The sequence below is a fragment of the Pinus tabuliformis genome, chromosome 6 (assembly GCF_031772625.1).
Source record: "Pinus tabuliformis cultivar Carrire ecotype Pingquan chromosome 6, CPIR1, whole genome shotgun sequence".
Classification (NCBI taxonomy): domain Eukaryota; kingdom Viridiplantae; phylum Streptophyta; class Pinopsida; order Pinales; family Pinaceae; genus Pinus; species Pinus tabuliformis.
The window spans coordinates 203,303,734-203,318,568 of record NC_142292.1 but is presented as its reverse complement, the minus strand read 5'-3'; the positions used below and the strand labels follow the sequence as shown (position 1 = coordinate 203,318,568).

Here is a 14,835-nt window from a genome sequence, read left to right as displayed (position 1 = left end):
AAATCTAAAAATTAAAAAAATTAAATAGCTATACAAAACATTTAAATAATATCTGCTCATAAAAAAAATTAAAAATTTACACATACTGAAATTAGATATTTCTAGGCTCATGCCAAATCTGTATTTAAAATGTATATAAAATTTTAAGTAGCTATCCAAACAAATTACTTGGTCGACTTAAGATTCGATTGATAGAAATTAAATGCCAAGAAAGTTTAAAAAATTAATCCAAATTAAACACCCATTAAAATCAGTTTTCTAACTCTAGATACTTATAGAAAAGAATTAGCAATCATATGAAAGTGCTCAATGTAATTAGTTTCAGCTGCAGAATGCTCAGAATGCTCACAGTGGGTGAATGGAATTAATAAAAATAACACTATTCAAGTAACTGACATACAAAAGTGGTGGATGAACAAATATGAGATCCCCCAATGGGTCATGATACAGAGAGAATGAAGTTATCAGAATATTATGTACAGTAAAGTCAATAGATAATTCCCTCCTGAAAGAGCCCTTGTGGTGTAGTTCCAGAACCCATACCACCCTCAGATGATGGCAAAATGTATGAATAATTGGGACATGTTGTTGTTAAGCCTGAGGACTTTGCAGGTTCAGCTAGTTGAGAAGCCCAGTAGGCTGCAGCTGTGGAGTAGTCAGGCTCCTCTTTCACCTGTGATATTGAGCCATTGCCTGCATGATTTCGATACAATATGAACTCATCCATGTCCGCTGAGAACCCATAGCTGAAATTGCCAGTATCATCGTTTATCAACGTACTGAACTGATAATTGTTGCCCCCAGATGTGGAATTACTGGTACAGGTTTCCCAGAGTGCAGGCACTGAATTGCAGGCTTGATTGAGCTGGGGATCACTAGATGGGCGCTCCATGGCTTCAGCTTTTATATTCATGGCCGTGGAAGCGTAGAAAGGGACCTCACTGGGAATTGTATCGATGCCCAGAGAATGAATATTGTCTGTTGAGCAATCGCTCTCGTTATTCTCGAGTCTCAGAAGCATCTGTGTCAGGGAAGAATACTGATCTGCCTGAGACACGATTTGACTGAAACCTTGTTCATAATAATGGATATTAGGACTGTGGGTGGCATTAAAACCGGCCGCTTTTGACTCAGACGAATTCGATTCCGGGACTTTACACGTTTCTAGGGCATTATAAGGGCTATTCATGGCATTTGCGGCAGTGGCTGGTTCTGTCAGAGATTCTGACGAGCTTTGAGTGTTTGATGCAGAAATGGCGGCCGTTTCTGAAGAAATATTATGATCGCCGTTGTAAAGTCCTCTAATTCCCGCGCCTTTAGCTGCTTCTTTTGCCAGTAGGCGTCGGATTTGCTGATTATCGTTGTCCTTGCTGCATTTGCCAAGCAATTTTTTCTTCAGCCGCGTGTTCCAGTAGTTCTTTATGTCGTTGTCTGTTCGCCCTGGCAACTGGGCTGCAATGATAGACCATCTGCAGATAGAATTTACACACAAGAAGAAAGTGAGCAGAGACCGAAAATGCATTCAAATTTGATAAGGAATGAAATGGCATTGTATATTCAAATTCATTAAACCTGATTCCAGTGATGGTATAGAGGGTGCAATGATGTCATCTTCTTCTAAGAAGTCACCATGCTTAATATCGGGCCTCAAATAATTCAACCATCTAAGCCTGCAACTCTTGCCACACCTTTTTAAACCTGAACGCAGAGCGAGGAAGTCATCAACAAATTGATGTTTGCTTTTAAAATTGAAACCACATGTCTATTTTATAACGGTCATTCCTCTGTTCAAAAGAGATGAAGGAGAAAACTCAAACTCAAATGGATTTCTTTTATCTTTCTCCTTAACATCTCTAGAGACCTAGAGCTTTACATCTCAAACCATATGTAACACCCAGTGCTTTACACCTCAAACCAAATGTAACGTTATCACTGGTTAACTCATTTCTCATCCCAGAAAAATAATGAGAAAAACACTCAACACACAAATGTTGGAGACAAAATTTCTGGAAAAACTGTGTAAAGGACCTTGCAGTTTCTCCTCCACAGTTTCTCCAGAAATTTTTTCTCCAACATGAATTCGAACTGCAAAAATCTGCATTCTAAGACAAGAATTTTTCAACACACAAATTTTGGAGACAAAATTTCTGGAAAAACTCTGTAAAGGACCTTGCAGTTTCTCCTCCACAGTTTCTCCAGAAATTTTGGTCTCCAGCATGAATTCCAACTCAAAATATGCATTCTAAGAAACAAGATTTTTTCAGCTTTTCTATGATCCATATTAGTTAATAAAGACCCTAAATGCTTCACATCTCAAGCCATGCCTGTCTATATGTTGTCACTTGCTAACTCATTTCTTAACAGGAGGAAGAAAATTTTGAAAAAACTCAACACCTGAGAGACATTTTCCCTTATCAACCCTAAGTATCTGCAGAGAGGCCTATTTTATTAGCAAACTGACATCGTAACACAGAACAGAAAGCTTATTACAAATGGAAAAACAGAACCTAAATGCTAGAAAGGGGTAGATCTGAATGAATATTGGGTGTATGATATACTATCATACCTGCTTTGTGAGGCAAAGCGATCCAGTTGCCTCCAGTGCCATACTTCTCCACGAAATTTTTGAGTATGGTGTCCTATTCACGAGACCATGGCCCTCTCTTGACATTTGCTTTGTCACAGCAGGGTGCTCGACCCATTTTCTTATGAATAATCTAAACTGTAGAAAATCAGCTTTGCAGTACTGGTAAGCTTATTTTGACCTACAGATGGTCAAAAGAATGCTGTGCATAACACAGTGGATGAGAACAGGCAAATACAGGTAGGTCTGTGTCAGCCAGTACATGCCCTGTTCCAGTTCTGTGGATTGGGATTTTTTGATTTTTTTTCACAGACAGGTAAGCGGGCAGGTGGGAGAGAGCCGAGACTAATCGATCAATGGGTGTTTAATTCCTGATATATATCTTGAATCCAATTATGAGTCAGATCCCACTAGGCACAGGCGCCAGGAAGACAAGCAAGCACAGGGAATGGAGTGCACGACTGAGGCAAAATCCTTGTCCTCCCTCCTATATGACTCGAGAATCGGACAACGCGGTAAGTTGAGGACTAAACACCTTTTCTCTCACATTGACTGCATAATGCGAAGAATTCTGACTAACTGTTGAACCTTCAGAATTGTGGCGGAAAGCCGCATAAGTCCTTTTCCAATAGGTGTGTTTCCGTGTTCCTGCTTTTTTTTGTCAAGCGACGGCTCTGGTCTTCTTGAAATGGATCTCAACACACATGGGCGGCGAGTAATGACAGGGGAGCTGAACCGGGTCTAAAATATATATGTAGACCCTAGAGTCTCCGGCGGAGGTGGAGACTGGGCCCTGGTCTTCCTAAATAATAAATCCGAAAGCGAGAGATTGCGAAGCCACATGGAAGGCCCTGTGCTTTTGCCCTTGTCACAATCTTTCCTCAGAATCTCGATGCACCCATTCCAATAATTAAAGTTTTAGTTTAATCTCTTCTTCCCTTGTTTATGTGCTCGAGGTGTAATGCAATTCCAATACAAATTTGTAATGTCTTCCCTGGACTGTACGAGGGTTGGAAAATTATATTGTCGGAGGGTACAAAAATTCTCCGGGTGATGCGGTGTTTACGTTGCAAATTGACTCTGACGATTTCTTTTAGGGATAAATATTTGATTATCTCATTATGATTCCCCAGAATTGTCAGAGCAGTTTCCTTCTGAATGCAGTCGTATCCTTTTTGGCAATTATTCTGGTTAATTCCGGCTGAATTCGGCAGGGAAATTTTGAATTCTTAAGTTTCAGTCAAAATCAAGATCAAGTGATTAGGGTTTTTAAGTGTTTTTGGTAAAAACCAGAGCGCCGAATCTGTTTATACACTTAAAAATGCATTTTAAACCATTTAAATTCACAATCTTACTTAAAAAATATCACTAATTCCTGCGAAAATCCAAAACATCTGCTCCTTTATTCTGTAATTTGTTCTGTAAGTGGGATTAGGAGCCGGCATTGTTGGATTTGGACACCTGGCCTTCATATACTGTACCGAATCCGAAGAACCTGTAGTTTTTTCTACTTTTCTATTCACATCTTTTCGCCGATAAATTAAATGCATAGAATATTCTAATTCAATCTCTTGTCTCATGCACAGCACTATCCTCCCCTTCCAGACCAGCCCTGAATTCGATTAAAAAAACCATTTTATATATAATTCCCAGGCTGTTATTTGAACTTCTGGTTTTGCTGGAAAGATAAAATATTGAAACCTTTTGACATCGCCCCTCCTCGTTTTCGACACTGGAAAAAAAATCGCAAAAAAAAAAATGGGATTGTTACTGAAGTCAATAAAGGCTATTTCCTATCATCTTCCATGGCCTCAAAATTGTGCTGAACAGGGACTTTCTATGGCATTTTCTAATTTCTGACCTCGTCAGGCTGAACCAGTTTTGATTTTTCAACGCGCACTCAATGTCATTAAAAATGTTGAATTCATCAACGTTGAAGTGGGCGAACGTCACACAGTATGACCAGCAACTAATATTCCATTTTTTTTTTTTTTGTTTCCTTCCTGTAACACGAATTGTTGCGCCTGGGCGAATAAGACTCCAGAAAAAAAACCATTATTGAACCTGTCTGCTCACAGAATTTCGTAGGATCCTATATAATATCTAGCATCTTCGAATTGACAGGAATTTAATAAATTTGAAGCGAATAAAATTCATTCTCAAAATACAGAAAAATCTGTAACGTCTGTTTCTTGTTTGTGTTACGTTCAGGGTTTATATGTTACTGTGTTATCATAGACGTTGTCTACGAATTTCTGCCCCCTTACCGTAACGGCCAGACAATATTAATAACAAATCTCATCGATCAGTTGTTACAGACCACGTAATTAATACTAAATTTATGTTTTTTTATTAAGGTTAATTTTTTTTTAATTTGAATTTGTTTTTTTTTTCGAATTAATCATATTAGCAGTTTTGGTGAAAGTTTCGAATCAACTAATATGAAACCGAAACAAAAGCTCAACCATACAATTAATCCAAAAATAAATAAAAACTCAAACATGTGATTTATAAGAAAAACAATCTTATTATCCATATAAATCACAAAAATTTAAATTCTAACTATTTTTTAATCATTCAAATTAATAAATATCATTTCCCACCTTGAAAGTTTCAAAAATACTTTGGATCCAGAGCTATTTCAAAATATGATAACCATTATTATTAAGAATACAAATTTATTAATTGATTTTGAAGTTATAACTTTTGTTAAAATAATTATAAACCAGTCAAAATGATCAATATTATAACATAAATTTATTAATTAACTTTGAATTTTTGTTTATTAATTAATTTTGGATTTTTTATTAATTTAGCAGTACAGAAAGGTTGTAATTTCTGATTCTCATTTTCATGGAAAATGATGGTTTAGAAAAAAATATTATCATTGATTAATTTGATAGCATATTTTTTGTCGATTGAGTTTAGGGATAAGATTGTGTATGTTCAATAGGTTATGTATAAATATTTTTTTATTTTTTATAATTTTGTGGTAGTTTATTTAAAAATTTAGTATATTAATATTTTATAAATTTAAGTAATATTAATATAGTTATATACATTAAATTAACAGTTAGTAATATCGAATATATATTAATTCATGATAAATATCAAAATATTTATTTTATAATATATCTTATATTATTAAAATTTAAAAAATCATAAAATTAACTAAATCACTTAAATTTAGCTAGAAAGATCAAAAATATTTTCACTCTAACAGAGATTTGTATCTAAAGAAATTTGATCCTCTTCGCACTCAATAGATCCTACTTTAAAATGAATCTAAGTTGATTTAATTATTAATTATAATGATTACTTTTATGTTTTCATTTTATTTTATTTTTATTTTTATGTAATTTGACATGCTAGATTGGAGAATGCCTCTCCACAAAATGATAACTTTATTTTAATTTATTTTTTATTAATTATAAAAATATTAATATATAAGTTGAACATATATACATTTAAAAATCATATAATAAGATTTGTAACCATGGAAATTCACCCCACTTTATCATGGATATTTTGATTTTATAAATAGACTTTGTTATAATAACATGGGTCAATACCACATGTTCAAAAACCCTAACTCATTTCATATGAGACTTGTTTATATGACTTTTTTTTTACTTTGTCAATTTAATTAAAAGGGAAAAAAGGGCAAAATCACTTTGCAAATAAATCTTAATCTTTGATTTATGATGATCACTAAAAATACTCTGGTCTATTTCATGGAGGTTAAATCTCTACCATTCACTTAATAATTATTGATAATTGACTTAAAATTATAAAAAATTATTCCAATATAGAAACACCTATCAACACAATTATGTTTTAGTGACTTATTATGAAAATTTACATTTACAAATATGAGTCTGGTTCATATGACATTTCAACTTAATTAAAAAAAATAAAAATAAAACATAACTACTTTGAAAAATAAATCTCAACAAATACTATTAAAAATATTTTAAAATATCCTATAAAAATTAAATCCCTATCATCTATTTAATAAATGTTAATAATTAAATTAAAAAATAAACACATCTATTAACATAACTATAAATTTTAAATCACAATAAATTTCTAATTTAAATCATAATTTTTCACATAATTAAATTTTAAATATTTTATTTTATTATAATAAAATTTAGAACTTAAATTACAATACGTTTCAACACTCAAAAAATTCCTCAATATAATTAGATTATAACTATCTCTTAATTATTTTAAAATTTGGAATTTGGATCGCCATACATTTCAACACTTCAATTTCAATTTTATTAGTTTGAATTACTAAATGTATGTATATTAAACTTTCAATTTTATTAAAAGAAATTGTTTAAAAAAATTATATCTTCATATACAATTTTCCTTGTGGCTTTCGCTATCAAGAATAGTTCCTTTTACAAAGGAACGAATAACCAAGATGGTATATTGCTTTTAAAATGAGACTTCGCTGTCATATTAATATCTAACACTTTGTTTACATTTTTTTAAAGCTATATTATATATTAAATATTAAATATTAAATATTAAATATTAAATATGTAAAATGATATATTTTATAAATCTAATTTTTAAAAATTAATTTTGATAATAATAAAAAAATTAAAAAACTGTAATAAAATTTTATTTAAAAAAATACAAATATTTAATTAAAATATAAAATCTATAATAATTAAAAAATTTACATAATCTATAAATTTAACCTCCATTCAAATCTCTCTTAGTGTGTAGATCTCTATGAGGGAATGTTCAAAAAAATATAATATTTAATTAAAATATAAATCTATAATAATTAAAAAATTTATATAAACTATAAATTTAACATTCATTTAAATCTCTCTTAGTGTGTACATTTTTATAAGGGAATGTTTAAAGGAAAGATGTGAGATTGTTATGATATTACAAGTTGGCATTGGAACTTTTATTTTTTAATTATGGTGAATTGGTAATTTGTTGGAGTAATTTGGGTGAGGCCCAAAGCAATATACCAAAGGTGTATCCAACAACGGGTAAACTAGATACACTAGGAATTTATGACTTTGCAAGAGTCGAGACTGAGAGTGGGGGAGTCAAGGCCCAAGATGATCCCCTTACGATTTAAAATTTGGTTAAAGGGTTAACATGCTATGGTACCAATCACTCGATCATCCCACGCACTAACCTTTTATTGAATAATATTAATCCCTAACCAAAATATCATATTAAGGTATTTAGAAAAGTGTATATGTCATAAGATTAACTAATTGGTAAAGTATTCATATCTATAGGAGATTGATGTGTTCAATAAGATGTTAATGTTAAATACAAATTTTTAAATAAAACATATGATATTCGATAAGATATCTATGACATCACAATAATGATCTTTACATAGGGTGTTAAACAAAGTACCCATGTCAATATATTAGAGGTGGTTGTTCTTATGAAGATATGAATACTTAACTAAAACATGAGATTGAAGTGTTCAACCAAGTACGTCATTAGTTTTTTATTCTTATAAATGGAGTTTTTGTGATTGAACATGTCTTGGAGTTGGAATCCAAGATTGAAGTGTTCAAAAAAAATATTGACATCATTAATTTTTTATTCTTATAAATGGAGTTTTTGTGATTGAACATGTCTTGGAGTTGGAATCCATGATTGAAGTGTTCAAAAAAATACTGACATCATTAATTTTTTATTCTTATAAATTGAGTTTTTGTGATTGAAAACGATTTTTGAGGGTTAGAATTTAAGATTTTTTACTTGTGGGATTGGATCCTTTTCCTGAAGGACATATCAAGGTGTTTGACAAGGTACCTATATCATTAACATTTAAGTTATTTGATTAAACTTGTTGTAATATAATAAGATAGCTTGTGAGTTGAAATTCAGGATTATTTACTTGTGGATATGGATCCTTAGTCAAAACACCAAACCAAGACATAACGTTTGACAAGGTACACACATATAGATATCAAGGTGTTCGTAAAGGTATCCACATCATGAGTGTGAGGTGTATGACGAGTTACATATATTAAGAATGAGGTGTTTTCCAAGAGGACATACATTACAAGATCCGGGTGTTCAACAACGTACCCATGTTAGACACCATAGTGTTCATTTTATAGTTGTCAATTGACTTATCAAGACCACTTGGGAAGTTAGAACTAAAGACCTTTTGTGATGTTGGAGCACATGTTGGGTTTGGAAAACATAAACATCAATTTTTATTTTTTATTTTACATTTTCTTCATTTTTCAATTGTTAGGTCTAATATTTTAATCAATGTACTCTTATCTCTTAGGACTAAGGTATAAAGGAAACATACCTCTATTTTTCTACCAAAATTAATAAGAAAATAACCAATTTAATATACTTTCTAGAGAGGACATATAGAAATTTCTTGATTTCTACAATTACCTAGGTTTTATATATTAGTCATCACTCTTTCAATTCTTAGAGCTAAAATCCAAAATTTGTATATAATAGAAGACATCTTTTTCTCAACAAATTTCATAAACAAATACAAAGTTTAAAAGTATTTATCAGCCATACACAAAACACAACAAAAAAATATAAATTGCATTTCAAGTGTTCATTTTTCAAATTAGTTTTGACTATTCAAAAAAATATAAATTGCATTTCAAGTGTTCATTTTTCAAATTAGTTTTGACTATTCAAATGACAAATACAATTTATCAGCCATACACAAAACACAACAAGAAAAATATAAATTGCATTTCACATGTTCATTTTTCAAATTAGTTTTGACTATGCAAATGACAAATACTAAATTGTATTTGTTAATTAGAAGGTGATTATTTTTTATATATATAAATACTATTAATTAAATAAATTTTTTTTATTATATTAAAACATGAAAGTTATTTAATTATCTTAATAAATGAAATCACTGAAAACCAAATAATAGTTACTTTGTAATTTAAATATTCTAGAATTAACTTTTGTCTCTTTAAAATTTAATCTTATTATAAATGTTAATTATCTAATTATCTTAATGAATGAAATGAATTGAAAATCAAATAGTGATAACTTTATAATTTAAATATTCTGGACTTAACTTTCTGACTCTTTAAAATTTAACCTTATTATAAATGTTGATTATCTATGATATAAAAAATTTATGAATAATTTTATAATAATAATAAATGAGAACATTACCCATTAATTTAATTAAATTTACAAAATTTAAATATGTAGTTATACTTTAAATATTTAATATTATAAATTAATCATAAATTTTAAAGAGTTCAGAGATCATTAATTTAAGTCTATAGAAAATATGAGCATAATAAATAATTTAAGTATGTCTCTATATAAGCATAATAAATAATATAAGTATGTCATTTTATTTCTAGTTAAAAAAATAATTCGTTATAACTTACAATCAAATCAAATATATTAGTAACATTATCTAAATTTATTTAGATTATTTATTAAAAAATTATATAAATTATTAAATAATAATATTTTAAAAAGACCATACTGCCATTAAACATGTTGCACATTAAACAAACATTAGAAATTTGTAGCTACTCACTAAATTCCATTAAACGTGTTGCAGATTAAAAATTTATATTTACTCACTAAATTCCATGTAACAGGTAACAAATCTAATAAAATAAAAGCACAATCTAAGACGATGACTTAGGTGATGACATAGGCCATGTATTATTAAGAACATATATTTACTAATATTTAATATTGTTGACAAAGCGAGATTCTCGATGTATAGTGGAGCGGTTTGTTCCTTTTCTTTGGCACAATCTCCCTGACTACATTTAGGTTCACACTACCTCATCTAACTTTGGGTTTAGGCTGTTTTCCCTAGTGATTTCATGCAAAATATTCTCCCTAGCATCATGCAAGTTTTCTCCCCTACCATGATGCATGTTTGAACATAATAAGACATTAATGTTTCTCCAAAACATTAAGCATCTTTGACCCTTGTTATTTCTTAGACTATTTAAGTCCAAAGTATGTTTGTATTCATGAACTTAGTATTTTATACCTTAATTATTTTGAAGTGTTTTTTTAAATTAAATCTAAGTATGTCAATATTCATGAACACAATATTTTATACCCTTATCTTTCATACCGAGCATCTTCTTCACCACCTCTATCCAACAGCCAATTCCATATAAAATTTGAAGAATAAAGCATGTTTAGTCAAACAAAATTCTTTTCACCGTATGCTTCTAGAACAATTAAGCATAGAATAAAATTTTAATTAAATATTTAGAGTGGGTTTTAATAAATTAATAATAATAGAGATTAATTACAATTTAATTAAATGTTTAAAATTTGTTTTAATCTATTAATAAGAATTATAAAAATTAATTATAATTTAAATATTGAAATATGTTATATATATATATATATATATATATATATATATATATATATATATATATATATAATAATTGGTTTTATGTATTTTTCATAAATAAACAAGGGGTCTAAATTTTTGAGAATGTTTTTTGAAGTGTTTTAATTTGTTTTTGATGTGTGGGTGGTTGGTTTGCTTGGGGTTTATTCTTGGTCGGGTTTCATGTTCAAATCTCATGGGGAGGTGTTGAGGATTGAAGTCACTTTGGGGGAATTAGAACTATCCAAAAGCTTGTCCAAGGTCGACCGAACTTCGGAAGCTAAATAGTCTCGTTGGCGCCTAGTCACAAAAAAATAGGGTTTTCTATTTTGGAATATGACTACCATAATTTTAATCTAATTATCAATAATTATTAGATGGATGGTAGGGATTTAATTTCCACATAATATTCTTAGTAGTATTCCCAAATGAAAGGTTAAGTTTTATCTCCAAAGTAGTTATACCATTTTTGTCCTTTTAATTAAATTAATTAATTCATAAAAAATGTCATATGAACAAGTGTCATATGAAATGATCTATGGTTTTTGGGTATGTGGTATTGATAATCCATTGTATTGTAACAAATCCTATTTTCTCGCATATCCTATCATTCATCGGTCGAGGATTCCTGGGCCCATCGAGGCACACAAAATTTAGCTTTACCGCAATCCCACCTTCTCTGTCTAGGGACTCTTAGGCCTTGTGTTATTTCTTTCATAGATCACCTCACTTAGTTTCGAAACCATCTAGCAATCCAAATCAACCAAATACAAGAGAACCCATCACATCATGGCTATCTAGAAATGGCAAGGCAAGGTTGAAGCACATTGTCACACCTAGCAAAACCCATGCCAATGATAGCAAGAGAACCAAATACACACATGCATGCCAAAACTAGCGAGGAAATCACACTTGCAAATCAATACGTGCAAGTAATCCCATTGTAGCTACTAGATGTTTCTCTTCCTTTCTTAATCTTTGTTTTCCTTTGCCTTCTTGATCCTTCCTTTGCTTTCCTTGATCCAATGCTAGAGTGCTCTAAGAATGCTCTAAGTGTTCAAGAGTGAGTGAAAGAGAGAGAATAAAGAGAGCTCCAAAACTTAACTAGAAAAAAAAAAAAAAAAGGTATCGAATGGTCCTCATAAGCCTTTTTATTAAAGAGGCCTCTATTTTCTTCAATTTTCCATTATTTTCCTTCATTTTCCTCCTCACATGCAACCTGTGACCTTTCACTTTCATTTGCTCCTAATTTCCATTATTTTCATAAATAAAATGCCAATTAATGCCTCGTGCATTCCTAAAGCCTTTTCCTTTGCCAATTTCCCTTATCCATAATAAACCAATTGAATACCCACACTAGGATTCTTTGTCCAACGTTCAACTTGGAATACGTGTCCCATGACCTTGGTTATTATTTTCCCTTTATTAACTTTATCACATGGAATTTTGACCAAGGTTATTACAAAAAGGTGGAAGAAGCAGTGGAAGACATTCCCTACTAATCCGAATAGAAAGTGGCATCCACGCATGGTATTTACCTAAGGTATCCACCTATAGTATCTACCCATGGTATTGTAACTTAAAAAAGGGTATAAATAACAAGCCTCACTTTGTAAAAGGACATATTGGTCCTCCACAATGTAGCAACCATAAACTTATTTCATTTAATAAATGGTTTCTTAAATGGATAATGGTTATCTTCCTTATGCATGTTGTGTATGTATCTTGAATATTGTGTTGTTGATTTCCTCTCCCAATGTAGTGTTCAGTGTTCAGGTCTCCTAGATCTTGCCCCATCCCAAGATCCATATCAATGGTATTAGTGTGCGTTATGACTCCATGGTAATTTGGTTTTAAGGGTTTTCATTAGGAGTTCTCATATCTGCTCATTCTTTGTTTTACATTTGGAGAAGAGATCCCACCAAGGTGAGAAATATGTTCTAAAAAGAATTTGATTGGGGTGCAGTCAATTCACATAACATCTACCCAAAGCAAATGATCCATGAGATCACTCACATGAGACAAAGGGCTCCTAGTGGCATCATCATTGTCAGCTTCATTTCTCAACCCAACCAGGAATTTAGTTGCGGCCAGAGGGCTACACAGGCTATGTTTTTTTTTTTCTCGAAATTCATTTGGTTCAACTTTGACCTGAATACAGTTTCACCGGGACCATATACCAAAGTACCCTTACATAAAATTTAGCTCCAGAGATAGGATTTGGGTTGATTCCATCAAGCTTGTGATTTGTGATACATTCTTGTTGTTTAATCGAAAAAATGACCCAAATCCAATATTTATATGTAATATGCATGAAAGATATGAGGATTATCTGAATTGGATCATTATATTTTTTTTCATCCATCTCAATGCATTTGGAGTGGAAAAAGTGGAGTAATGAGCTCACGAGACCCTTTTTACCGATGGGACCCAGTTTGGCAAAACGGGGTCTGAAATATTCGAGGAGCGTTTTGAGGCATCAAACGATGTTTTTTAGGGGTAAATTTTTTTTGCTCAATTGAAACACCCTTTCATGCTATTCTACATAGATAGATCTTTCCAACGGTGCAAGAATCGCGTTAATCAAAGTCTGTATGCAAAAGTTATGCAACTTAGAAGTTGACCTTCCTGTTTTGACACCTATAGTTCAAGAGGATGCCGTGTCAGCCCTCGTTATTCATGGAAAAGGGGCTAGCCATGTGTTTGTGATGTAAAATACTAGAAGATTCTACTTTGTAACTCTAGTTAATATTTGATGTAGTCAAACTTAACCACTAGTAGGCTATCAGGATGTGTTATAATCGAATCACTAGGAGGAAGAGGCATTCCATTCTTTCGAGAGCATTTTGTTCCATAGTTGAGAAAAGATAACCAAGAGAGATAGGAGGTAGAGCACATAGAGAGGATCTGTGCACTGTAGGAGCCCACAGGCTGTAGACATTACTTCTTTGTATCTGCAGCCATATTTCTATACAGAGAAAGAGAGTGAAGCGACCTCACCTTCCAGCTAGGTTTTCTCCTGAAAGGGTTTCCCAAAGAGCATATCTTATGTATTATATGTGTGTGAGCCTATTTTTTTGTTCTCTACTTCTCTGCTTGATTTACTTTTACATGCATGCACTAATTACAATTAAATTTACAGATCTAGAAATTAAATAGAAGTATAGTAGTGTAGAGTCTTAGATTTTTAATATAATATTATCATATCTATTGTGACAAATTGTCCAGTGGAATATCCACGACAATATTCCCAGCATAGAATCCAAAAAATAAAGTCCAATCTCAATGTCAGAGGCTTTTGCTACATTCGAATGTTTTGGGTTTCCCAAAAAGCATAGCTTGTGTATTATGTGTGTGTGAGCTTATTTTTTCGTTCTCTACTTCTCAGCTTGATTTACTTTTACATGCATGCACTAATTACAATTAATTTTATAGATCTAGAAATTAAATAGAACTATAATAGTGTAAAATTTCAGATTTTTAATATAATATTATCTATCTGTTGTGACAAATTGTCCAGTGGAATATCCATGACAATATTCCCAGCATAGAATTCGAAAAATAAAGACCAAGGTTAATGTCAGAGGCTTGTGCTACATTCCAATGTGTTTTTTCTTTGATATTCTATCAAGTCCTAAAGAGGGCTTTTCACTTTATGAAATACCCATATGGGATTAGTGAGTTTAGTTGCCTATTTGAGAGTTTCGACATGCAGCAAGGATTTTCTTGATATTAAAAAATGGCTTTGATTTACTATGGATGGATGTGATTCCCACTTTTCCAAGGTGGCTACCTGATCTTTCACTTGACCTTCTCATTGATCTCTATGACCTTTGTGGTCTGCACTGTGGTCTGCATTTATAAAGGC

At 31.4% G+C, this 14,835-nt stretch overlaps 1 protein-coding gene across 1 annotated transcript; it reads right to left on the bottom strand.

Annotated features, from left to right (window-relative positions):
* Positions 1–351: 351 nt before the first annotated feature.
* LOC149258160 (uncharacterized) lies at positions 352–1,524 on the bottom strand. Its single transcript, XM_089370834.1, has one exon. The coding sequence runs from the start codon at positions 1,520–1,522 to the stop codon at positions 488–490; it is 1,035 nt and encodes a 344-aa protein (XP_089226960.1). The 5' UTR covers positions 1,523–1,524; the 3' UTR covers positions 352–487.
* Positions 1,525–14,835: the final 13,311 nt, after the last annotated feature.